Source organism: Dermochelys coriacea, chromosome 5 (genome assembly GCF_009764565.3).
Source record: "Dermochelys coriacea isolate rDerCor1 chromosome 5, rDerCor1.pri.v4, whole genome shotgun sequence".
NCBI lineage: Eukaryota > Metazoa > Chordata > Testudines > Dermochelyidae > Dermochelys > Dermochelys coriacea.
Window position 1 is genome coordinate 112,055,126 of NC_050072.1, and position 27,787 is coordinate 112,082,912.

Consider the following 27,787-nt stretch of genomic DNA (forward strand, 5'->3'; position numbering starts at 1 on the left):
TTGGCATGAAAACATCCTTCTATGTTATTAGATTCAACACTGCAAGTGAGAGACTAGCTTTCTCATGCCCTTATGACTGTTCAGGGGAAGGGAAAAGAGGAAGCATTCTGATTAGTTATAAAACAAATCATACCCCTGGCTGCTCTTTTCTGTTCCTCCCTCTACAAGCAGTAGGTCTTAGAGTCATCCTTTGCTTAGGTGTGTTACGGTAGTGTTGATCCATTTTTCCTGTTTATTAATTATTTATTACTGAATATCACTCATTTTTAAAATGTTAAAGTTCATTAGCTACAGTTTAAATCCATATTGTTGTTCCTATTTTCTTTGATAGCAGAATCTGTTGAAAAATCCAAATTTAAAAAGTGTAATATAACAATCGATGTTCATCACTTGCCAAAAAAAAAAAACCCACCCAGCTTTTCAAAGCTATGTGTACATACAAACATTTGAATGCACCTACAATGGAAATGAGATTTTTGTTGAGCACATTGCTAGTTAGGTGCTTAACATTGCCATTTTTTGCATGCAAGAGTCATTTATCCTTGCCTGGTACTCCAGGTCAGACTAGGAATGTATAGAAAATTTCCCTTTAATTCATCTTCGGGTTCTCCACAGGATCAGACCAAGACCCTTTACCCTTATGGGCATGGCACATTGCTTTCTATCTGGGTACATGTATCGCTCTCATGACTCTTGTACTTGAACACCTTTGTAGGAATAGATTCCAGCATCTGATCAGCCATCCAATAAAGAAGTTACCATTAAAGAAACGTAGTCTTTACTCTTCCTCCTGAACATATCTGAGGAAAGTAGTGACATTCCCCTCTCTTAGAGACACAGTATCACCATTTTTTAGGCTAAATGTTGATCGCTTGGAGATAAGTTCGCTTGAGGATTCCACCAGAACCATATCTTAGGCCTTGTCGACACTTAAAATGGTTTGCTGGTGTATATATCTATCCAGCTCTCCAAATCGAAAAAGCAATTCAAACTCTTTTCTTCTGCCTAAGATAGTGGAAGAAGGAAACAGTAGATATTATATATTTGGATTTTAGTAACGAATTTTATAATTCGATTCTCAAAATTAATTTGTCTGCTTGCATAGGAAAATTATTACGTTCACTCTTATGTAACATCTAAGTAATGACCTGGTGAGGGAGAGCAACATGCTAATGACATTTGTAGATTACATTAATTTATAGGTATTATAGACATATGTGAGGACAAAGAAATAATACAAAGGGACATGGTGTACAGACTAGAACTGTGGGCAGAAGATGATAAAATGAGATGTAACTTGGAAAAATGAAAGGTACTGCAGAGAAGAGAGGAGGGATGGTCTCATGATTAAGGCACTTGATTGGAAATCAGGAGGAGATCTGGGCTCTGTTCTTGGCTGTGTTGCAGACTCTCTGTTTGACCTCAGGCAAGTCACTAATCTGTATATTTAATGACTTGTTCAGAAGCTTAATTCACAAATGTACTTTGAGATCCTCATATGGAATATGATGTAGTACTGCAAAATATTTTTATTATGCTGAAAGAAACTGTGGGGAGATGGGAGGCAGGAATTAAGCTTGAAGTATGATATGGCAGCAAAAAAGGTCAAAAGCAATTTGGGGCTGTATATGCACAATGAAAGGGAAAAGTAAAAATCTCACTCTATATGCCTGTGGGAGTGACTGTCTCTGAAATATTGTCACTTCTTGGCACTTCATTACCAGAAGATAATGACAAATTGGAGTTGTCTCAGTGAAAAGCTGCACAAATAATCAGTAAGAACTGATTTATGAAGAAAAATTAAATGCCTGATTCTGCCATTCTTACTCACGCTGACTAGTACCATAAGCAATGGGACTGCTTGTGGAGTAACTAAACTACTCAACCTGAGTAAGAGTGGCAGAATCAGGCCTTCAGGGGTGGAGTGTAACTGTACAACTATTAGAAGGGGAATTACTTATGTTGGTACTAGAAAGTATAATAGGAGTAATGGGATGAAATTAAAAGTGGGAAAATGCAGACTGAGTATTAGGAAAAATGTTGACAGATTTATTATACTTTGAAATAGTCTCCCAGTGGATGCTGTGAAAACCCTATCTATCACTTGGCCCATTTAAATCCAAAGGGCATACAATCCTGCGTTGATAGAGAATAGAAAAGATGAATGAAAGATATTTTTATCTCCAATTCCTATCATTCTGTGGTAGAGGATTCTTTCAACTGTATTCATTCCAGATTAAATGAAGATTTATGCCAGGAAAGTTAAACATTAAAAAAAATTATTCAAGAATTGCTTGATGACAGCAATTCCTGCAGGTCTTGCAGTTTGTCTAAAGTGGGCTTTGTAAGCTGTGACTCAAGAGGACTTTACAAGGCCCACAAAGGTGGACTTTTTACTCTGGCTTCCTCTTTTCAGTTTACTATTCTGAAACCAAGGTGCCTAATGTAGCTTTCCTGCCCCTCCCACTTGACCCCATAGTAGTAGCAAGCCTTCTATTCTCTCATTATTGCATGCCATCGTCTTCTGGGCCATGCAGAATTCAAAAGTCTGCAATGAGTCATTCATAATTTATGAAGCTGCGAGTCATTGGACAACGTGCACTTTGCAAAGGGTGCATTAGGCCATGGCAAAATATGCACCAGACTGCTATGTGCATATAACACATACATACAGCTTTGGAAGCCCACTGTCAAAGGCATCTCAAGGCCATTATTATATATTTTTTGAAAATGTTAGGGCCAGATTCTCAAGGCCCCAAAGCTGCATAAAGGGGCTAGAAATAGGGAGGATCTTGTCATCTGAGAATTACCCTAGCCATGTGGGAATTCTCTGCTGGTGATACCTGGCGTATTTATTTACACCACCCACATGCACTTATATGCAGGGTTATGCCAGGAGCATGACAGAGTTGGCCGGATTGCTACTGCATACTGGCCATTCTCAGATGGTCAATGTATTGTTGGGGCCTATTACCAGCTATGCTAGATTAGAGCAGCACTCAGGTCTGGTGCTGGCATAGTCCTGGTCTTGAGAATTGGGCATCTGCAGTTGGCTTCTTTACACTCCCCCACTCCCTGCAGTAGACCTGGGCACAGCAGAGAATCTGAATCTTAGTTAATAGTTTCCTGCAAAAAAAGGGGATTTGGGAATCCTAGAGTCTGTACATTCATTAGCATTTTAGTATTAATATGATAACTTCAAGTATCTTGGTACATGAAACTTCAAAACAAGTGAAAGGCACTTTTACTCCTTCAGTACTTATAGAGGATTTTGACATTTCTAGGTTAATCTGTTTTGGTTGTTTGTATTTTTGACACTTAAACAGGGAATAGTGAATTCTGGCCATCTCTAAGCCTGGTGGTGTGTCTTGCATCAGACATTCCTAGAAAAATTCTAACCTTAGATGCAGTGTGGCATCTGAAATCTCAGTTGGATTGTGTTTCCATTTTGAGTACCTGTATTGAAAAAGCAGGCTGCTGTTGGGAAGCATAAATATGGAGAGACTAGCACTTCTCTATACTACTAGCCATGTTTTATTGTGAGATTTAATTTTTATTGTTTCCAGCTCTAGGTGCTAGAATATTTTGTATTTATTGGCTCACACCAAAGGTATTCCCTGTTCTTAATCAGTACATATCTACTAATAATGTATTTTGATGATATTGATATGAAGGGGCAGGTGCTGCAGAACTCCCATTGAATTAATTGGGAATTCAGTGCATAGTACAGCAGAAGAATTGAGACCAAATTTTATTACAAATTACTATTTGTTTAATTTTGTATTACACTGTAGGATTTAATTTGCTCCATTCTGTAAGGAGTCAGTTAAATGCTCTTGTGTTATATTTATACCTATGTTTACTGGGGATGCAATATTAAGGAGCGTAAAACCCTTGTTTCTATGTAATCCTGGAATATAAATCAATGCATACTCCTATTTTTTTCCATTCTTGTAGTGAAGAATGAACTGTGTTTTCCCACATGATCATGGTCATATTAAAGCATGGGTCAATTTCCCCCCCTACTTTTCCTACTTAATATTGTACAAGAGGTCAGAGACTAGGTAATATAAGAATAAATGTATATGAGGAGTGAAATCCTGGCCTTCTTGAAGTAAACAGAGTTTTTGCCATTGACTTTAATGGGGCCAGGATTTCACCCAGTGTATATGTAAAACATATAAATGCTGAGTAGCCCATAATATTAACAAATGCATGTTTGAGTAAAATACAATGCAGAAAATCCCTTTTCAGTCTATATATTTCCATGTGTACTAAATCAGTGCCTCTGTGGGAAGAACATTAATGGCTTGGGTAGTAAATACTTGAAACTGTTTAAGCAGCATGAAAAATGATGAGATGCCATATTTAATTGTAAGTAGTCATGAGAAATAGCAAACCAGTTATTTGAAACTAATTACTATGATTTTCAAACTTTCTATTTAAATTTCTTAAGTTCAACAAATTGTATGTGTAACAATTGGAATTTTAGCTTAGTCATGCTGTCAGTATGGAACTGTCCATTACATTTTCCCAAACTCTTAATTTTTCTGTTTGGTGTTATACAGACCCAAGAAAATGATGAGCTAAGAAAAGCCCATGAAAAACGCAAGGAGAGATTTCAGATGTTACAGACCAACTACAGAGCAGTAAAAGAGCAATTAAAGCAGTGGGAAGAGGGCTATAGCAAGTAAGTTACATAGCTCATTGAAAACATTTCACCTAAATATTAAATCTGAATGAAGCTATTGTATAAGTGTTCTAAAAGTGAATTTGATTCAAATGAAGTTATGTGATGATCAAGTCTTTATCTTTTATTAAAACAGAACACATGACATACAATATGATTAAATTTTAAGATTAAATCATAAGAGTAAAATGTCATGAATTGATATCTTTACTTACTTTGTTTAAGATTTCATTTTAAGCTTGACTGCTGGACAAAGGTCCGATAGGGTTGCTTATTATGCCTATCTAATTCTCCAGGGGATTAATTTGTGGACTCAGTTTTTCAATTTCTATATGGAACAATTGCTTTTTATGTTACAAATTATTTACAAATATATTTATTAAATAATATACAAATAATCCCTCAGTAAAAGATTGAAAAATTCAAATATTAAAAAAGGATATTAGGATTGACTTTAGTTATTAAAAGAGAAAAAAAACAGCATATGTTTCAAAAAGCAGAATATTCACCTTTACCAAACAGCTCTAAAGATATTTTATCTGGTCATCCTGGAAACAAATTGTTAATCATATTATAATTTTTTAAAAAAACTAAATAATGAGAATATTAAAACTCTGGCAAGTACAAGTTTTTAAATGTTTCAAAATCCCACCATAATTGGCAAAAATTCTCATTCTAAAATCTGAAAATTATGCCTAAAGTCTTGTGTGTTAATTTAGGGACATTCTGGGACTATAGATATATTACAGTATTTAAATTGTAGAAATTTTAAGGGCTGAAGTATTTAGGCCCTGTTACAGGAAAACTTTTAAGCAGGTGTGATTGGGACTTAATTTGCTTAAAGTTAAGCTGTGCTTAAGTGCTTTCCTGAAAAAGGATGTTTTCCCTAATCAGGGTCTTGGTTTGCTCCTATTAATCCTGATAATGTCTAATGAAAGATTCATGGTCTGATTCTCATTGACAGAAGGGTTTTGTCTGCCCTGCAATGTAAGCCCAGGTATAGTAGAACTTGAATTAGCAGTTCTACCATACCTGGGCTTACATTGCAGCTGGGCCTGGAGTGTCTACACTTATTTGTAATGTCAATTAGGAATTGTTGAAATCTGGGTCCCAAACTGGAGCTCCAGCATATGCATTGCATTATGTGGACTCGAGTCCAACCACCCATATCCCAGACTTCCTAGTGCCCTCCCAAAACGTAGCCTCTGTAGCCCTTTGTTCGTGGCATAACTTAACTCGTGAGACTATCCACCAAACTTGACTGTCCAGAACACAAAGAAAGTTTGCACTTGGGACTGTGGGATACTTTGGGCAGACTTTCAGAGCATGAGTCCAGTGGGGCTGCATCTACACTGCAAAGCAATATAACTTGAACCCTGGGTCCTGACTTCACTCAGGCATGGACCCTCCACTCCGTGGGTTGTATGATTTGTGTGTAGACAGAAGGAGAGTTAGGCTTGAGCCTGAGTTAAAACCTAGGCTTACGCTGCTGTGTAGACATACCCTAAGGCTTCATTACACCTCTCTAAGGGTATGTCTACACTACGAAATTAGGTCGAATTTATAGAAGTCGGTTTTGTAGAAAGCGTTTTTATACAAGAGCATTTGTGTGGCGACACACACAATCTACAAGTGCATGTAGTCGGCAGAGTGTGTCCACAGTACCGAGGCAACCGTCGACTTCTGGAGCGTTGCACTGTGGGTAGCTATCCCACAGTTCCCGCAGTCTCCGCTGCCTATTTGAATTCTGGGTAGAAATCCTAGTGCCTGATGGGTCTAAAACATTGTCGCAGGTGGTTTTGGGTACATATCGTCAGGCCCCCCCCCTTCCCTCTCTCCTTCTGTGAAAGCAAGGGCAGACAATCGTTTTGCTCCTTTTTTCTTGAGTTACTTTTGCAGATGCCATACCACGGCAAGCATGCAGGCCGCTCAGCTAACCGTCACCGTATGTTTCCTGGGTGCTGGCAGACGCGGTACTGCATTGCTACACAGCAGGAGTTTATTGCCTTTTGGCAGCAGACGGTGCAGTATGACTGGTAGCCGTCATCGATGTAGTCCTGGGTGCTCTTTTAACCGACCTCGATGAGGTCAGGGGTGCCTGGGCAAACATGGGAGTGACTCAGCCAGCTCATTTCCCTTTTAAGTTTCGTCTCATGGCGATTCAGTCCTACCGGCAGTCCACTGTCTTTTAATCAGCAGCCAGCAGAAGATGATGACCAGCCTTCATACTGCACCGTGTTCTGCCGAGCACCCAGGAGATGACGATGGCTAGCGGTCGTACTACACAGTCTGCTGCCAGCAAGATGTATAAAGATAGATGAAGTGGCTCAAAACAAGAAATAGACCAGATTTGTTTTGTATTCATTTTCTCCTCCCTCCCTCCGTGAAATCAACAGCATGCTAAACCTAGTTTTGAGTTCTGTCCTTGAGGTTTTGAGTTCTATCCTTGGGGGGCCATTCAGTTTCGCTCAAAGCCACCCCCTTTGTTGATTTTAATTCCCTGTAAGCCAACCCTGTAAGCCATGTCGTCAGTCACCCCTCCCTCTGTCAGGGCAACAGCAGACAGTCGTTCCGCGCCTTTTTTCTGTGGAGACCCCATACCACAGCAAGCATGGAGCCCGCTCAGTTCACTTTGGCAATTTTATAGAACAATGGGTACACTCTTTCACTCTTTTGCTGTTAACATTACATACATAGCACATGTGCTTTTGTTCCAAGGTCACATTTTGCTTCCCCCCAGCGCATGGCTACTCCTCCACCCTCCCCCATCCCCAGGGCTAACAGTGGGGAAAATTTCTGTTCAGCCATAGGCAAACAGCCCAGCAGGAACGGGCACCTCTGAATGTCCCCTTAAGAAAAGCACCATATTTCAACCAGGTGACCATGAATGATATCACTCTCCCTGAGGATAACACAGAGAGATAAAGAACGGATGTTGTTTGAACGCCAGCAAACATACACTGCAATGCTTTTTTTTACAATGATTCCCGAGTACGTGCTACTGGCCTGGAGTGGTAAAGTGTCCAACCATGGTGGATGGAATAAGGCTGCCCTCCCCAGAAACCTTTTGCAAAGGCTTTGGGAGTACATCCAGGAGAGCCGAGAATGCCAGGGCAAATTAATCATTAAACATGCTGGCTTTTAAACCATGTATAGTATTTTAAAAGGTACACTCACCAGAGGTCCCTTCTCTGCTTCGCGGGTCCGGGAGGCAGCCTTGGGTGGGTTCAGGGTGTACTGGCTCCAGGACCAGGGTGAGAAACAGTTCCTGGCTGTCAGGAAAATCTGTTTCTCTGCTTGCTTGCTGTCAGCTATCTACAACCTCATCATCATCATCTTCCTCGTCCCCAAAACCTGCTTCCGTGTTGCCGCCATCTCCATTGAAGGAGTCAAACAACACGGCTGGGGTAGTGGTGGCTGAACCCCCTAAAATGGCATGCAATTTATCATAGAAACGGCATACTTTGGGCTCTGACCCAGAGCGGCCGTTCGCCTCTCTGGTTTTCTGGTAGGCTTGCCTCAGCTCCTTAAGTTTCACGCGGCACTGCTTCGGGTCCCTGTTATGACCTCTGTCCTTCTTGCCCTGGGAGATTTTGACAAAGGTTTTGGCATTTCGAAAACTGGAACATAGTTCTGATAGCATGGATTCGTCTCCCCATACAGCGATCAGATCCCATACCTCCCATTCAGTCCATGCTGAAGCTCTTTTGTGATTCTTGGACTCCATCATGGTCACCTCCGCTGATGTGCTCTGCATGGTCACCTGCAGCTTGCCACGCTGGCCAATTAGGAAATTGAAATTCAAAAGTTCGCGGGCCTTTTCCTGTCTAACTGTCCAGTGCATCTGAGTTGAGAGTGCTATCCAGAGCGGTCACAATTGAGCACTCTGGGATAGCTCATGGAGGCCAATACCGTCTAATTGTGTCCACAGTACCCCAAATTTGACCCCGATTTCAGCGCTAATCCCCTAGTCGGGGGTGGAGTAAGGAAATCGATTTTGAGAGCCCTTTAAGTAAAAAAAAAAAAAAAAAAAAGGGCTTTGTCGTGTGGACGGGTGCAGGGTTAAATTGATTTAACACTGCTAAATTCGACCTCAACTCCTAGTATAGACCAGGGCTAATCAAGTCAAGAGGCCTTAACATGGGTGTAAATATAATTTACTCTCACTTTTAAAGTTGTTTTGTAGTGCCAGAGTGATATAAGGGGATCTTAGAGTAAATGAGAATCAGTATATCCCCAATTCAGCTATTCCTACCCCCTTTAGTAGATTCCCACTCCTGCACAATACTCTAGCATTTCTAGGGAGACAGACTATTTAAAATGTAAAAACTTATCAGGATGAAAAGTTCTAAGATTTATGAAGTCATTCAGTACTTTTTCTCTGTGGGAGGAAGAAGCTTTGCAAGATTAAAACACAAATGACATTATATAGCTTTGTTTAAACTAAGATTGAAATGGTTCAGTTCTTTAGTAGTAGCGTGCAGAACTTTTAATCTCTAGGAGACTGTTTTAAATTCTGTCCAGGTTGCAGTGACTGTAACCTTTGAATGGTAGCTGATGAAATGATGGTCTGCACCCAGTAATTAGTATACAGGTGTCTAATAGACACCTTTGGTGACGGAATCAACTAGGAGGGCAAGGACTGAAAGTACACACACACTGAACTATTTTCACGTCCTTAGGTAAAGAAATTTAATTTCAGTTTTGATGTACACTGGGACAGTGAGAGGGATGGTCCATTCACTGTTGTATATATGTCCAGTGGATATACTTCAGTTTCGGTTGTGGTCAGGTTAGCATCTTTCACCAGCACAGACTTCCTGTATAAAATATAAATGAAGCCTACTGTTTGCTGAATGGGAACATATTCAGGATACCCGGGTTCCAGTGCTACCTTATAATTCTTGGACAAGCAAAAAGGCTACAAGTTATATTGCGTCTATAGCAACTCCTACCAGCTGATTTATAGAGAAGACTACTGGATGAAGCCCTGTGGCTTGTCCTCCTGAATGGAGTTTATAGACTGTGTCTATAAAGTAAAGGCAGGGCAGTGGCCAAGGCATAACTGTAGAAATTTAAAGTGGGTTAAAAATTAAGAAAGTCACACACTAAACCATTATTTAGTATCACAAGGAACCCCAAACCATTCCTGACATTTAAATTGTGTATTATGAACAACTCAATATCAAGATCTAATGCAATTTCTGTTTCTCTGTAAAAGGTAGAGGCCTGATGTGCCTTTGAATCCTCAAGAACTTGCTGTTTGGATGGCAGCTGATGGCGTTCAGTTCTCGTCAGTTACACAATCAACTTCCATTGATATCAGTGACTGCAGGGATGGTGGGGCCTTCCATTCTTTTGTAGGTTATTGTTGCCTTGATAAGAATTTGGCACACAGTGGGAATGAAAAGAATTTCAGGCAGGAATAGTTTTATTTAATTGTTCTCCCTGGCATCACCGTTTATGCACAGTAAGGGCATTTAAGTGAAGTGGAAGTTTTGAAATTTTCTTTTCTTTCCTGTGTTTCCCCTAAATTCAGTATCTCCCTTTCTGACGCACACTTTATCCACAAGAATGGGCTATCAGCTTTTTTTTAAGACTGGATACTTGTGCCACTTACAGATTGATTGACAGGAGGTACTAGAAGAGCTGGTGGCTCAGAACCTTTCTTGGAGACTTTGTACAACACCGTCACCTTGTACTTTCTCTCTGTTGACTGAGTGAGTGAGTGAGGGAGACACTATGATCTGCCACACATCAGTTCAGAGCCTGCTGCCATACCAGCAGGCTATCTTTTGGAAGTTATTTAATTGGAACTTTAATTTGGATACACCAGATTTTAGGAGTCCTATCCAATAAAATTGAATTCAGCATACAAGAATTAAATCCACTAATAGCAATTTCAAGCGTGTGTGTGACTGAGAATGAAAAAGAGAGTCACTTTTTTTTCTTGTTGGTTTTAAAATGTTAAAATAAATGTTTACTTAAAACAAAAGTCTTTTCATTTATTAGCAGGACTGAAAACACTAAAAGCAAACACCAGCGTACAGATTCCCACCAGCTTCGCCAAGAAGATTCTGATGCTGTCTGGAATGAGCTGGCATATTTCAAAAGGGAGCACAAAAAGCTATTGATTGAAAAGTGAGTTTCCTTTTTAAATGATATATTCATGGAGAAACATGGTGCTTGTTTTCTGAAGCTTTTTGTCTTTGCAGCTTGAAGGCCACACAGAGGAATTCCTTACAAAATTCCAAGATTAAACCATTATCTTCTATCAGAAACAAAAAGGAAAAAACATCAGGTTTTTTTCTTAAATCAGTGACAAGTTACAAGTTTGCTAGCACTAACAGAAAAACTGTATTACATGATCTAGGGATTGTGTTAATTAATGTGGCTCTCATCTGTTGGAGGTGTCGCTCTTCATTAGCCTGTATTTTATACACTGCCGTGCTTCATTTCTGGAATGAGGTGGTGAGGGGATAACCTAGCCAGCCATCCTTGTTTGATCTCCTTGATACATACGCAGTGCAGAATGCCTCTGCTCTCTTGGTTCCCTGCCCTGTCCTACTAATCCCAGCTGAGCTCATTATGGTGTAGCCTTGCTGCTACTCTTGGAGCCAGAGCTGTCCAAGCTAATTACTGGTAGCAGCAGAGCTGCCTGTTAAGGGTCTGGTGTGGATCTGCTAACGCAGTCCTTGGTAGTGACCTGCAAAAAGCACGAGGGAGTTGCTCTCTTTCTTGCTGTGCACTGCCTGTCCTTTGGGTTTAGTGCAGATCCCTTCACACAGCTCTTTTAGCTGTAGTAAGTGTAAAACTTGGTGAAGGAAACTCTTACTTTAGAAAGCATTCCGTTTGCTTCTTTGATCTCAAAATTCATAGACTATTATACTCAGCCTGGCAAAGTAAGAAAACTTCCTTTTATACTAGACAAAAGGAAGTTAGTACAACATAATTAGCATTTTCATGCTATTGAACAATTTAAGTCAAGTTGATCATGTTATTTAATAATCAAGATACATAAGGAACTTTTATTCAAACTTTGAGTAGGCTTTTGTTTGTCAGTATGACAACATTAATGAAAATTATTCTCCCATTTTGCCTCCATATATATCCACTCTATGGAGCTTACCATGAAGGCTAAATTAATAAATCACAGCTGTTAAAATTCTCTATCATAGGTAGGTGAGTCTATGTACAAGTGCATGTGTTCAGCTTACACGTCTTACATACAGTATTGCCAGTAGATGTACTGCATGCAACTTTGTATTGTTAATTTTTACTGCCTGCCCTGGTGAAGTCATTCTTGTCATCTCAGCATTTTATCTTTTTTTTCTTATTTCCTAGTTCTATTTAGCTATTTATATCATGGCCGTCACTCTGCCTGTTTATTTTATTTATTTATTTTGATTTTTATGCACCTCCACCAAAAAGGAGTACCCATCCCTTATTATAGGTGCTTTCTGACAGTTAAAGATGCAACTATATAGTTAATCCTGTAATTCTCCTTCAACCACTAATCAGCATATCTACCACAGCCAGCAATAACCTACTAGCCAAAACATGTTACAAATCTTCTCCCAAAGCCCTCGTGTTGATAGGAAAAACAAATGGCTCATGCACTGTGCATGCCCTGGAAGTGAATAAACTTGGATTATTTCAGATCAGTAAGGGAGTGAGTTCAAAAGCTGAGGGGCCTTCATGGGGAATGCCCTGCCAGCTACATCCTCTCTTTTATATCAGTCAAGTTTCAGGTCAGGTGCCTCCACTGACCACACCTGTGGCAAAATGGCATAGAGAGAGAATTGGCCTCATTTCTGTTTAGGATTTAAAGGTCAAAACCAACAGCTTAAATTCTGCCTGATACCTGACAGATACCCAATCTGCTGCTCTGGTTTCTGGAGAGTATGTGGCCCAGAGGAAGTTGGGGATGAGTTCCCTTGGAGAGGTTTGTTGTGATTTACTGCTATTTGGTAGGCTAGTTTTTTGGTAGTCAATTAAAGAAGTAAACAGAAATACTTCCTACTTTCTGCATGTCATATTAAGGTTCTTATTCAGTGTTGGTTCTGATTTCATTCAACTGTACCCAAGCAAATTCCCATTTGGAGGACTGAGTGTACCTAAATAAGGTATTCAAGATGGGGTCTTGTATAATTTTGTGATTCTGCCTGGGGTGGAAACTCATTTGCAGATTCAGATTTCTCTTTTAGCAGCTGGATAAAGAATTTATAAAGAGTTGCACCAATTATCTAAATTGATTTATTTAAACTTGTGCAAAAGGTTGTATGGTCACATTAATTGACAGAATTGATCAAATTAGCTTAAGTTGATTAGATCCAGGTCTAACGTAAACCTAAGTAAGGCACTCTTAAATCCAAGTAAGAGTGTCTATATAGAGTTTTCCCATTTGCTTAACTAAATTGGTTTAAAAAGTGTTTTAAACCGATGCAACTTCTGTGTGTAGAAAAAGTAAAAGAGTGAATGTCAGAGAGGGAAAATTGTCTTCTGTGAAGACCTTTGTCCCTTTTTACTTTGGGAAATCCTTCAGTGGGGGAACAAATGACAGAAGAGGCTTCAATCTTGTATGAAGGCCTATAAATTCCAAACGCCTCTCTGCAATAATCCCACAAAGGGGTGTACAGGCCTGATAAATTCCCTGCAGCATGATCCAGGCCCTAAAAGTAAACAACAGTCATGTTAGGATATGTTAGAAACATCACTGAAGTCAGGAAGGTAGCTTCTTTCTTAGGGCCTGAACCAAAGCCTACTGAAGTCAATGGAGAGATTCCCATAGACTTCAGTGGGCTTTGGATCAGGCCCTTACTTTGTAAAGTTTCCTCCTTATTAGAGTCACTGTCTGATGATTCCATTGACTAATGGGAGTTGCTGAATTTTCATCTCATTTGAAAATTGGGCATTTATTCATGCCAACAAGTAAGCACGTAGCAGCTGAATTTTAGGCACCTGTTTTTTAAAGTCTTGGTCAAAGTATTTAAACACAAGGTTTTTTTTCCCCTGGATTTATGAGGTGCAGAATACTCGAGGCAGAGAATGTTGATCACTTTTGAATCTATATGTTGATCTCTTATAAAGCCATCTCTAAAGCTGAGGTGAATTATGATTTTTTTTCTTCCTGAAATCTATTATGCTAACATACTTTCCTTGGTAATACAAACTATCCTGAGACAATTTTACAGATGCAATATTTGCTGTCCTAATCCTATAAAACAAGACATACATTGTTTCTGCATGCTTATTAATCCAGTATTTGGCCTGTTGTCCCATGTATATTGTTATACCTGCATTAGTTGTAAAAATATATCATGGTTGTCACTGTGCCTGCAGGATGCATGTTTTATTCTGCATTTTGTAAAGAATAGTGTATGTTTATTGTGCTATCTATGTGCTTATTATTAATAATGGAGTAGGTTTTCAAAAACACTGCCTGTAAGGGCCGTTGAACTTAATAGGAGTTACAGACATAAGTGCTATTTGTGTCTTTGAATGTCTACTCCAACATTAATTACAATCTATTACTAGATTTTATAGTTAGTAAAATCAATAATCATGGGACTGCACTGTTGGTTCAGGTTCTCTCTGCATGTATTTCTCTAATAGTGAATATCTCCTTCTTAACCCTTTTCCTTTGGAGAAGTGGGGATTCTTGCACTGTTACTGTAATTGGTCTCTATCCTAACAGGATAAAAGAAGAATTCTCAGTGTATACAGAAAATATTTTCATTGACAATTGTATTTGTTTTTCTCTCTGTCATTTTCAAAAACCACTATTTACTTTCCACCAAGATACAGTACATTATTTCAGACATCAAATTGTGTATCAGATGTGGATAGAGAGCCACATTTTACAATTCATGCTTTATAAAACCTCTTCCTTTCCATCCTCCGGGATAAAAAATTGTATTGGTCCAAGATCTGGGAGTTAGTATATTGAGACCTGGATCAGTATCACAAAAGCACCACTAGTCCAATTGAACAATGACAGGTTTTATGCCTGGTATCCTGTAAACTACCAAGGCTAGAAACAAATGCACATTGTCCTTGAAAAGCCAGGAATCCTAGCGATATCAGGTGCTAAACTCTTTTCAGAACTGAAGGGACAGGAGAAGAAACAAAAAATATGGCAGTTGGAATAACCCGACTTTAAAGGATGTCTGTCATCTAAATTATTGAAATATATTTTCATTATTTTTCTTGTTATTGAATGTTAATTTCATAACATTTCAGTAGTACTATAAAAGTGAACTGGCCAAATCAAGTCAATGGAGTTACCGGTAGGATGAATAATGCCCCTTATTTGTTCTGTGTTTGATAATGCTGTGGTCACTATTCCACATGACGTGTGCAGTAGTCTTTAAATATTATATTGCTGTTGACATCAAAAGCAATTCTTGTTTCCATATTCAGGATTTACATGAGCCCAATAAAGTTAAGCTGAGACTATATGAGATTTCATCACTCCCTTCCACCCCAAGTCAAATAGCACAGTATTCAAATGGCCTTTCAAACTTCACTGGGGAGAATGAACCATAGTGCCAGTACAAAAATTTAGCTTTTATTTAAGTTGCATAAAACAGCTGAAAAACTTGAGAAGGTTAATATTCAGTACAAGTAATCACTGCTTACACTGGCACAACTTGTGTTACTCAGTGTGAATAATGGCTGCAGAATCTGGCTTAAAAATCAGTAGCAATAAAATTAGTTTTGCTTTTGTAAAGTTATTTTTTCTGGTTTTTCCTTCTGAGTCCAAATATAGCAGCGAAGCAACTTGTAGCTGAGGACGATTGGTGCTCAACAACAAAAACAATTTTTAATAATTATCTGGCAAGATACCCATTAGTCAAAAAAAGTGACAATTACATTGATTGAGAGTGAAATTTTTAAAAGTACTAAACTCATTTATGATCTTAAATCCCATTGAAAGTAACTTTGCCATTTTTGAAATTTTACTCCAATAGCTCCTTTTTACCAATAATATACAGTAGTTTTATACTTTTTGAAATAAATTGCCAGTTATATTTCAGCAATAAACTGTATCAGCTAACTGGTGCAGATATGTTACTTTTTGTGCTGAGAGTGATCTGGCAGGGCTGATGGGATTAACAACCTACATTACATTATTAAGCCTTTCTCTGGCACTCTTGTCACAAGTTTCCACCAGATCTTACAATTACTTATTAAGTCCTGGTTACGAGACAGAATGTGGGCTCAATCTGTATTTTGAAGCATTTTACCTTAATGTTTCTCTTACTTTATCCAGACTCTCTTGGTGCAATGATATGGAATTAGCTACTCTGCTGATTTTTGTTGAGACTATGTAGTCCTGTTAAGTCCCCATAAACAGCCTTAATAGGGTCTTAGTTCTGCTTCAGATCTGAAGAGACAGGGGTTTCCATGGAAAAATAGTATGTGGTCATGTAATTAAAGACTGTATCATAATACACAGGCACAAAGAGACTGAATTAAGTCTGCAAGGGAAACCTGAATTCTGACATTGCTGTGGGCAAGACCGGTACCAGGAAAGTGGTTTAACTAGGCCAAAACTTTATTATCGTATCTGGAAAACTGCCTTGCACTTGCTGAGTTATTGCCAGATAATCTATTTCTTGAAAACCGTGCCACATGGGCGAGAGGCTGCCTTAAGTGAAGAGGCTGTCATAAGTGCATAGCCTCTCCAGAGCTGGGATGGCATAGTAGTTACCAGTGGTAGCTTTTACCAGGTAAAATCATGTTTTTTATTCCTTTGGGAAAAACTAGTTAGTTGCAGTTTAAGGCATTTTCTATTTTAAAAATTGGATAATTAATGCACACCTTAGTTTTAGGTATACTTATACTTAGTTTTAGGTACATATTCAGATTGTAGTTACATAAGGCAGTTGATTTATAGATTAATTTAGGGTTGTGCAAATAAAAAAGTAAAACTGCAGTGAGTGCAATACTAATGTATGTAATTATAATATTGAACATTGGAATGTCTGTGTATGTTTTGGTTTGGTATTTTCTCAAGAAAATTATACATCATGACTTATGTTTCAGTTTTCAGCAGTATATAAATAAATGTCAAATACATTCCATCATATGAAAACATCAGTAATGCAAAGCTGTAGGCTTGAAGCGTGCGGAGTTGCAGGCTACCACTCCATTTGGCCATGCAGCATTCCATAGCAGAAGATCAACTTTGAAGTAGTTGATAAACTGAGCCTATTCGTCAGTTTTGAAAGGATGTATCCAAAGTTTGAAAAGATTCATTCTATGCTTGCTGAACTTGCAGGATATTGATGCAATTATTTCCACCAGTTTCCTGATTTAAAATGGGTTTAATCCAGTATTTACCAGCAGCCTGTCCTAAACTAGTTTTTCCCAGAAAATTGCCATTCCTGGTCCAGAGTCTATTAATTTTACTGTGCTGCTGATGCTCAGGCAAAAAACAAACACACAAAAAGACAGGGGAGAAGAAATACTGGAGGCTTCTGTCTCCAGACTCAGGAAGACAGCACAGTGTCATTGTCAAGCACTGGGTTCTTGATTTTTTTTGAAGGGCTAAAAACATTGAGAGGGAGAAATAATTCTATCTAGAGCCATATGCAGAAGAAGACCCTCACTGCATGGCTCTTCCAATTCTGTGTGGGTGTGTGGGCAAGTAAATGACTCTAGCACCTGTTCCCCTGCCTTGAACCTTACATTCTGTCCTCCACCTAAAGGGAATATAGTTTCAGGTTGGATTCTCTTCTCTCTCTCTCTCTCTCTCTCTCTCTCTGTCCTCCCCGCACCCACCCACCCACCCACACTGTTTAGACACTTTTTGATATATAAATTCAAGTATACTTTTCAAAAAAGGAAAAATGGTACAAATTTTTGGTACAAAGAATAAACATATAATTGAGGCTGTAAGAAAATCATGGGCTGTGATTTTCTTGCAGGAACTGCAGTCTTCAGTACTCACCACACTTTTCCACAATGCTGCTCTCTCAAATTTGGCCTGGCAGCCCATACATCATGACCAGGTGGGGGCATAGGCAGATGAGGAAAGAAAGAAGATTGGTTACCTGATGGAATTCTAGGCATCAAATTCCATCTTCTGTCATCCTTTTGTAAGCTGCAATTTATACTATATGTTTATGCTATTTGAATCCTTCATTGTTGGCATGTCTTTGATTTTCCAGCAACTATTAATATAAAATTTAACACATGCAACTAACTATTGACAACCATAGGACTATTCTCTTTGTTCATTGTGTGACTAGACAGTGGGGTGGGGAAGGGATCAGAGAGGCAATTTTTGTCATCACTCTCTGCTGGATAGATGTTATAAATCAGACAGGCTTCACTTAGGACCAGTAGATATCACTTCCTGCTATTTTTATCCATCCAATACGTGAATGGGTCTGGAAATAAGAATGATAGACATATGTTTCTAGATCATGAATCTAAGAAATGAAGATTGATAGACTAGAGAATCTGTATAGTTAAATACCAGATTTCCTCAGCCAAGTAGGACTGCAATTTTTTGTGTAAACTCTGTAGGTTTAAAATCTTCTTCCTGTAAATTAATTCCAAAAAATCATCCTGGATAGTTTGAAAGTGCCCAAAATGTAAGTAGTGCTGGTATTTTTGCTTTACTCTTTCTTTTGTTAGCACTATTCCCAAACATATGCAATGTCTTTTGCTCTCTCTCACAGTCTAAATCAAACACCTTCTCCAAGGTTTGCTCTTACCTCCCAAGGCTGTTAGTTGACACACAACTATACAGACACACTATTTGCAGGCAAATATTCCTGAATCATAACATTGTAGGAACAAAGCTAATTTTTTTTGGTCAAAATACTATTTGATTCTCGAAAAGTCAGATCAGGTTCGGACTTACCTCAGATCATATGGTCCTAACAACTTTTTGGTACAAGAAAAATTCAAAACAAGCATACTGATGTGTCAACCTGCCCATCCTACTTTGTGACACCTGTTTTAAAGATTTTAAGGGTGAATTTTTTCTCTGTTGTACGTAGGCCCATTGAAATGAGTGGAGTTAGTCCTGCTGTACCCTAGTGCAATGGAGTAGAGTTTTCCCTTATCAGAAGACTCATTAGCAGGTAGTAGCCGTTGCTTTTTCCCAATCAGTGAAGGAGCTTGCATCATTGGACTGCAATCCTCCTGCAGAGAGATGTTTATGAAAGATTGTGATTTGGAGACACTCCCTCAGAAGGGACAGTGTTGTGAATGTGGGAATTTGGAGATGTGCTCCTTAGGCAGGGGTTGGGAACACCACATGACTGTGTGCAGCAGTTCACCAGAGATGCTCTCCAGTTTGTTTTATTAAAGTTTTATTCCTTTCTTATTCGCTGGTTTATTTAGTGAACCCCAAGATTTACACCCTCCTATCCCTTGTTCCATGAAAAAAGGTAGTGCTTTTTACTTTATCCCATCTTCCTTATAAAAAGTCTTAATTAGGATACTCCCCTCCCCCACCATCTGACCTAAGATGTCAGTGTGGATGGAAATTCTCTGGCACACTTTTGACATCCAGAGGGCACTGAAGGCCTACTTGTTCTGGATGCAACATCTTAATAAGTCCCATTCCCTCTTCATTCTCTAGTAAGGTCCCCACTAAGAGATTAAAAAGCTGCTTCAGCCATCCTTTCCTGCACTGACCTTTTCCTGCATTTGGCTCACCTTGCAGCTTGGCAATCCTTCCTTGCCCAATCAAATTTAAGGCTAATTTCCTTAGAGTCATGGCCACTTCTGAGGTTGAGAGTGAAGAAGCCTTCCTGATTGAATTCAGCTAGGCAGCCATCTGAGCTCTGTCAACACCTTATCCAAGTGCTAGCACTCGATCTGTTTGTACCAAAGGATGTAATGTTTGTGAAGAGTGCTCCAAGGAGTCATCTGCTGCAGCCTTAAGGGTGCAATCATTGGGGAAAGAATTGGCATTCTCTTGGCAAGATACTCCTTCCTGAAGTTACTGTCTAGTCAGTTCATGTCTGACATACTATACTGAATACAGCCAAATCAAGTGAGCTTCATTCACAAAAGGTTCCTGGTTGACACTATTTATTTTTATCTATTTCTCTTAATTGCTAATAAGAATGTTTCTCCCTAACAGTTTGAGGCACCCTGAGATCAATTATAAAGATCACAATCAAAACAAATTTAAAAATACAGGAAACTCAACCCCATAATAAAAATAAATGAGTCAAATCAACAGATGAGTACCCCATCATGCCGTAGAACCTCAATTTCTCTTGCCATCCTCCTGGCCAAACACCTAGGAAAATGGATAGTCTTTGCATTGTGCCCTGAAGGTCAACAATTTTAGAGTCTTTCAAAGAATGTTTGTACACAAACTTCTGAGTTGAATTAGTTTGCTGGATGCAACTTTCTGATTGGACACTGAATAAAAGGTTAGACCAGATAGAACAGTTGTACTTGTCCAGCTATGGAAAAGGGAGGATTCAGTCAGTTTTATTTCCTAAAAAAATGAAAAAAGGCTGTACACTAATCCAAGGGCAGTGGTGGAAAGTAACATCCTTTCATTGGATGGTTTTAAAATGCACACTAGAGATTCTTGCTCTCATCGCTTTTTTTTAATTGGTGTGTAAGATTGTGTAAGGAGTTTCTTCTTGTCTCACCCTGTTACTTGATGCTGGAATTCTGCAGGGAGATACAGGTAAATGATTGCTGTCTCATTGGGGCAGGTGTTGCTCATTTATCCTGCTGGAGATGTGGTGGTAGCCCTCTGACAGTAAGAGTTAGCGTCTGGAACAGTCAAGTCCTGAGGGACAGAGCCCTCGAAGCCCTGGCTGGGGTTTATGTAGTTATTTTGAAATGATCTTTTTTTTTTTTAATATAACAAAACCCCAGCAAGTGCATATCTTTTGTTTGGAGTGTTGTGGGGGCTCCACATGGTATCTTTTAACCACAGACAATTAAAAATGATAAATATTTTTGTTTGCAAAAATTTGTTCTTTCAATAAAGCATGTTATGCCCAAGCTCTGGTTATATGCAGGTGGTATGAGCACCTATGTATCCTAATAATTTGATAAGTAAACAACTATATGTTGTAGATGATTTAGTGCTGATGTACAGCTATTTGTTAGAAAAAGTCAGGAGTACATCAGTTGAAAAACTGGTGCTATAGCTTTCTTTTTTTCCTGTGTTACCTCTGATAATGCCTTGAAAGAATTAAGTATATTGGGGTATTTGTAAAATAACCTAATGTAAAGGAAAATTCAGAATGGTGTATGACAGTGGAAACCATTGTGAAACTATCATTGTGTGTCAAGATCAGTATCTTTGCAAATGAACACAATGTCCAGCATAAATTATTAGTGTAGATAGAATTATTATTGTTTGGTTTCAAAATTGCTAAGCAATACTGTGGCACAGTTGCAAGAAATAAATGAAGAAGAGGTACATGCAGCAACATGTGTTGTGCTTTCTTACCCCTCTTATTGCCCTTATGACTTACGTTGCAACAGAGAAGGATGACTTTCATTCAGTTATTGATAATAATCAAAATGTGTTGATGTTGCATGCAGGATATTTATCTGCAGAATATAGTATAGTGGCAGGGTTCTACTGTTGATCTACCTTGTTAGCAGGTGTTGGAAGCCTGTAGGGAACTGCTGATGGATTTCTGCTGACTCATTGCATTAGGCGGGACTCATTAACTTCACTTTGGCTATAAGGGAGATGGAAGTGACTTTCTGAGCATATAAAATCTAGGTTCTAGGCCCTTGTGGAGAATGCTAAAAGGAACCAAGCCTGGGGAGAAGGTTTGAGCTGGAATTTGTGATTAGTTTCTTTGTAAATGAAACCAAAATCTAAGAAATGGGCGTGTGGAGTGTATTTTAAAGCCTCCCCAACCTTTAACTTTGTTCCCAAAAAAGTTAGCACCCACTGATACTCATACATGTCCACTGGAATCCATTGTAGGTGACAAAAGTTGTGGCTACATGGAGCAGCATTCCGCATGACTAAATGGAGCTCAATGTTTCCCGACGTGATAAACAAAGGAAAAGAAATGAAGACGTTTTCTGTAGACGTACTTTTCTGAGGCCATTCAGCTTTACCCTGTAGATCTTCTGGCCCATTGAATTCAAAAGTCAAGTCTCACTTCTGGTCTGTCTTAGCACAACTAGCAAGTAAAATACCTTAATAATGTTATTAATATTATTAATCATATTTAAGGTTTTGTATACTCTGAGGCACATTAGACCTGAATTATGCTACAAGAGCCCCAGAATGATTCAATTCTTCGTACATCCACATCCTTCAGTTCTGCCCAGTCATAACAGTATTCCTTGTATTGTTTTGTTCCAATATTCTTTCTCTGCATCCAAAAATATACAATTTTTAAATGCTGCAAACTTGTTATCTTTAACTGTGCATAGTGAGAAGCTAGAAGTTTTGACAACACTTAAAGACAGGTGATTTTGCTTTTTGGTACTGAGGAAGGCAATTCCTTCCTTCCCTTTTTCGGAGAAGAGTAGAAATAATACTAAATTTGTGGGGGGCGGAGGGACTGGCATTGAGGGAAGTCTTTATTAGAATTAACTGTAAAATACCTGCTAAAGAAGCTGAGTGAGAGTCTTGAAACAAGATACTGGTTGGAATGCCCCTGTGGCAGTTGGAAATCTTTTTCTAATCCTATTTTGTTATGAAAATCAGCTAGTCATACATTATATTCTCTGATTCATGGAAATATTTAACTCACCTAATAGGCTTGATATGCAAGCTGTTGGACAAATGTATGTATGCAATTTGCCTATCACTACTGGATCTATGTAAATGTAACTGTTAGCTTTACTTTACAGAATCAACTGAACATTATTTTTAAGAAATTATTATACCATCCAGGCATCTTGGATAACAGTCGTTCTCTCTGGAAGGGCCCAATCTAACTCCCATTGACTTTAGTGGGAATCTTTCAATTGATTTTGGTGGCAGTTGGATTGGGCCCCATGGTAGTTTCTAGTACCGTGCATGGTTGTGCTTAGCAGCATCCTTCTCACCAAGTTTGTGTGCATACAATCATGACAATACTAATTGCTTTAAAAGTGCTTTGAGAGATACTTCATATATGAAATTGCTTTATAAAACTAAATTCTGTTCTATTTTGATGTGTTCATGTTAATTACTTGAGGGCATTTTTCAATATTTCTGAATCTGAGCGAGGCATCTATCTTGGGTGGAACATAATTAATAGCATGTTTCCTTTCCATATAATATTTTAGCATAGTAAAAACTGTAAAAAGGTAAAAGGAAATTAAAATAACTAGTAAATAGATCTGTGATTACAGCAGAAACTAAAATTTTGGCACATTTCAAAACCCGTTTATATTATATTCAGGTAAACAAAACCTGATAGAACCTTGTCCATGTGAAGATCACGTGTAGTGTGACAGGGTCGGGCCAGATGGCTATAGGAGAGTAATAGAAGGCAGATATATTAGCTCCAGGCTAAGTAGGTCCTTTTTCCCTGGGTAAGGTAACAGGGAAGGTTCCAGAACAATCAGGAACCTTCTGGGGACAATTAAGACAGGTTGATTAGAACACCTGCAGCCAATCAAGAAGCTGCTAGAAACAATTAAGGCAGGCTAATCAGGGCACCTGGGTTTTAAAAAGGAGCTCACTTCAGTTTGTGGTGTGCGTGTGAGGAGCTGGGAGCAAGAGGCACTAGGAGCTGAGAGTGAGAATGTGGACTGTTGGAGGACTGAGGTGTACAAGCATTATCAGACACCAGGAGGAAGGTCCTATGGTGAGGATAAAGAAGGTGTTGGGAGGAGGCCATGGGGGAAGTAGCCCAGGGAGTTGTAGCTGTCGCAGAGCTGTTCCAGGAGGCACTTTAGACAGCTGCAGTCCACAGGGCCCTGGGCTGGAACCCAGAGTTCCCCCCAAATCCTCCCAACTCCGACCTGGACTGTGGGTTCAGAAAAACGGCCAAGCTGAGGGCTGCCGTGGAGCTCCAAGGCGAGCAAATCTGCCAATAAGCGCAAGACCCACCAAGGTAGAGCAGGAACTTTGTCACAGTAGCTATAGTTTGAGCAATTATTAATTAGCTCCAGCATATCACAGCTTTTAAAATGGTTCACCTGCTGAGTATTATCATTAAAGATATGATTGTGGACTTTGAATTTAATGAAATTTAACAAAGTTTAGCAGAATGGTTACTTATTTTCTTTTCATCTAGGTTACTAATGGGTATTGCTAGTAATGAATCTCCTTTGCCTAAGGTCTATCATGGATACAGAGACAAGATATTTTATGCATACCCTCAGAGACTGTACTATGCAATTTTGTATTAATTTTTTTAAAAAAATTCAAATGATAATTTATATTCAGTTCTCTTTTGCCTGTTTATTTCAGTCAATTTTGAGTGGTTAGGATTATATCTGCAGATTTTTGAAACTTGAATGCCCTTACAGATCTCATTTACTCAGTATGTCAATCTTCGGTACTGTATAATTTGTTAAAATAGTTCACAGTATTTAATATTCATTAGCACAGAACCCGTACAATTTTTATGTCTTGTAATAGTCTTTGTCCAGGAGGTTTAACTTTTTAAAACCATGTTGAGTAATGTTATACACTACATAACACAAATATAACAGTGACTTTAAAATGTAACAGCAACCTTAACTGTTTTAAGAGAACAGTAGCTACAAATGTGTGAATTTACCCCAGGCCCATAACCTGGGAGTCATCTTTGAACTGCACATCTCAGCTATGTCCAATCTAGCCATTTCTTCCTCCATAACTTTTCTAAGATCCAAGCTCTTTTTAACCGCACAGTGAAAACCGTTTTCCAGGTCCACATTTCTCATCTGGATCACAGAAACCTCTCCAGCCTGCCCGATAACTGCTTTGCCACCTCTAGTAATGTATTTAAAACCCAATCATCTTCCTTGCCTGATCTTCTATGGCACTCCACGCTTTGAAGCCCTCCACTGGCTCCCCCTTTTCTGCTGTATCAAGTTCAAACTTCATGTGCTCTCCTGCAAGACTTCTCACAGCTCTTCCCTCACTATTTATCTGCTCTTTTCTTTTACAGCTTATCCCCCACCCATCCATTTTGCATGGCTTTTCATGTCCTTGCATCACTTCTCTGCTCCTCTTAGCAGCCACCTTTATGCCTTCTTTTATGCTCCTTCCTTTGCATGTAATAGTATCTCCAATTTCATCTCTAAGGTTGCTGCCTTCTCTTCCTTCAAATTCCGCTTCAGTCAGATATAGTTAAAAACCTTTAGGTGCCACCACAAGATAAAATAATAAATAAGAACAAGAATATTAAATGCCATGTGTTAAAGCTGTGCAATTTAAATAAAAAAGGTAGGAACTGGGTGAAGTTAGGGTTCCTAGAGCAATGTTAACTCTGCAGTATTGAGCATCCTGTGTATTTTCTGGCATGGCATATATTTAACAACTGACACAGAAACATAGAAAAGAAGACTGGAAAATAGTACATATGTGCAACATGGCCAAGTTAACATTGTCATGAGAAGCTTAAAACTGAACCAAAAAGTCAAGAAACAAATTCCCTTTTACTACTACTCTTTTGTGAAGTATAAAATAGACTATCTCAAAAAAATTTTAAAGTAATTTTTCTTTTGCCCTTTTGAATATTAATGCTTCAGGTTTTCATGTTTCTGAATGTGTATAGCAATATGACAGGATGGCTTATATAGTGATGCCATACAAGGATATAACTTGAGCTGCAGTTCTTCCCATCGACTGACAGGTGAGGGGAGTCTGATGATCAACAGTGTAAAAATGGCATCTCTTTTTCCTTCAGTTGTTCACAGTCTGGTGTGACATTAGAAGGAGGATTGGTATTGTCATCAAAGGAGAAAAGTTAGGAATTTACTGGCTTGGTCTTTTGTTTTCTTTTAGTTTTTATTTTATTAAAGCTTAGAATTTGTGGAATATTGCAGAAATATAGCAAAATTTGTGGAAAGATCCTAAAGCTGTGGAATCCATGATTTTATTGCCACAACGAGAATGGGCCTAAAATTTGTTTAATATTCAAAACCAACAGTTCTTTTGGAATATGTTCAGCTTTGATAATTTTTTTGCTGGTGGCTAGAAGCTGAAGGAGGCATATTCTGATGTTAAGAGCTCTTCTTCCACATTTCAAACCAGAATCAGGTGGCATTTGTGCAGAAAAATTCTTCAGAGTGACTTCCTTTCCACTGTAAAGGGGCAACCTCTCAGCTTCTGTTAGCGTTGTGGATCTTTTGAGAGTCTACAAACACCCTGCCATTTGCTCACCACTTGTTCAGTGGAACAGAAGATTCCACACACACAAAACTGCCTTTGAGATAGAATCAAAACCCAATATGGTTCTCTATTCCAGGGTTTGATTTCTTAATTGAAAATATATCAAACAATCCAATATTTCTATGTTTATACTTGTCTATGATAGCCACACATGTATTAGCTTCTCTTCCAAAATAACATTGGGGTCTCCTATTCACACTATCTGAGCTTTGAGGCTGCCTTCTTTTCTCTGTGGTTACAGTAGATTAGTGTTCTGAATTATCCCACAGCTTATTTTTCATTCCTGGAGTGAAAGGATTGCAGAGGGGAGGGGAAGTGCCTCATGTCACTAGAATCACTTCGGTCAATCTAAAATCAATGTGGATGGGCTTTGAAGAGACTCCTGTCCAGACTTCACTGGAGTACAGTTGCTATGACATGGAGCCTTGAAAAGGGGACCAGAGGGGGGTAGTTTGACAGAAGATCCTGCATTGAGAAAATAATATATGAACATTTCTTTAGAGCTCTACTTATTAGCATTTTTTACAGAGGGAGGAGGAGGAGAATAAACAGGATATAGTTGTGCTTACATATTACATTTGCAAGCATGTTAAAAAGCATTTGTTTAGACCTCTTACATGGACTTTGGGTCAGGAAATATTGTTAAACTTTGCAACAATTTTCAACTACTAAGTTTTGGAACAATTGGCATAGAGGCCAGGGGAGCTGCTTCATTTTAAGTCTTGTTCTTACCATGGCAATGATTCCTGTCTACTCTGTATAGCTAAAGGCCTCATAAATGATGGTGGAAAGGTATTTGTCTGCAAACAGTCATGATAAAAAGATACACCATTAACTGTATTTGCTTCCATGTCATTCTCATTTTCTGATATTCAATACTGAGTGTATTGTACACCAGGGATGTAAAGACTATCCATCAGTAGTTTTTTCTATTATTTTTATCATTTGCCATAAAATCGATCACTAAGCAAATAGAAAAGTTTGAAAATGTGACATTCGTAGGGAAATATTGTATTTATTCAGTCTTTTCCAGGAGATAAAGCTACGCAGAAATGATTATGACAACAGTCTGTATTTTCAGATAATTTACACATTTGGAAATCTGTTCTATGCCAACTGAATGGAGATATGATTTGTGCCTCCCAACACTTGTGGCCCTAAGTGTCTGAACAATATAATCATGGGCACTAGAACTGGAAAAGGCCTATTATTTAATTTAAACCATTCCCTTGCCAGTGTGGGAGTGATCCTTGAATACATCTTCTGAATGCTTTTTACATTATATAGAAATACAGTTTTACCTCTACTTCATTCCCTTCTTTCACTAATTAAGCATGTAGGCCCTGATGAAAGCATCTAGGCATGTACTTAACTTTGAGCACAAGTAATCTCATTAGTTTCAATGAGACTGCACAGGTGCCTAAATGCTATGCTAGATAGGGACTTTAAAATGTATCAAGCACAAACTATGCTTTTCTTTATCCCCTTCAGTCCTCCCTTATTCATTTACTTCTATTTTGCCAATCCCTGAAACTATCTTTCATGCCACGCCCATCTGCTGCAATCCCCCTTTAAAAACCTTCTAGTATTCTGCACCTCTTCTTCATACCCTGTATGTGTGCATACATGGGCCTATATACATAGATGGGCCAAATTTTCATTGAAGCTAAAGCCCCTTTACTTTGTCAAAGTGTCATAAAGGGGTTTGGCATAAATGAAAATGTGGTCCCCATATGAATGCATGTATTTATCGGGGAGGAGCTGAAACCACTAATGTACATATAATTACAAAATCTATATCTGAGTTT

At 38.7% G+C, this 27,787-nt stretch overlaps 1 protein-coding gene across 5 annotated transcripts in view; it reads left to right on the forward strand.

Annotated features, from left to right (window-relative positions):
- Nucleotides 1-27,787, forward strand: part of CNTLN (centlein) — a 283,198-nt gene that overhangs the window by 148,666 nt on the left and 106,745 nt on the right. For 4 of the 5 annotated variants that reach the window (XM_043515178.1, XM_043515179.1, XM_038402593.2 and 1 more), the window contains 2 exons: nt 4,569-4,690; nt 10,703-10,831. In XM_043515178.1, coding sequence (XP_043371113.1) covers nt 4,569-4,690; nt 10,703-10,831 — 251 coding nt within the window. The remainder of the gene's footprint in view (nt 1-4,568; nt 4,691-10,702; nt 10,832-27,787) is intronic. The other variant, XM_038402595.2, reaches the window with a different exon arrangement.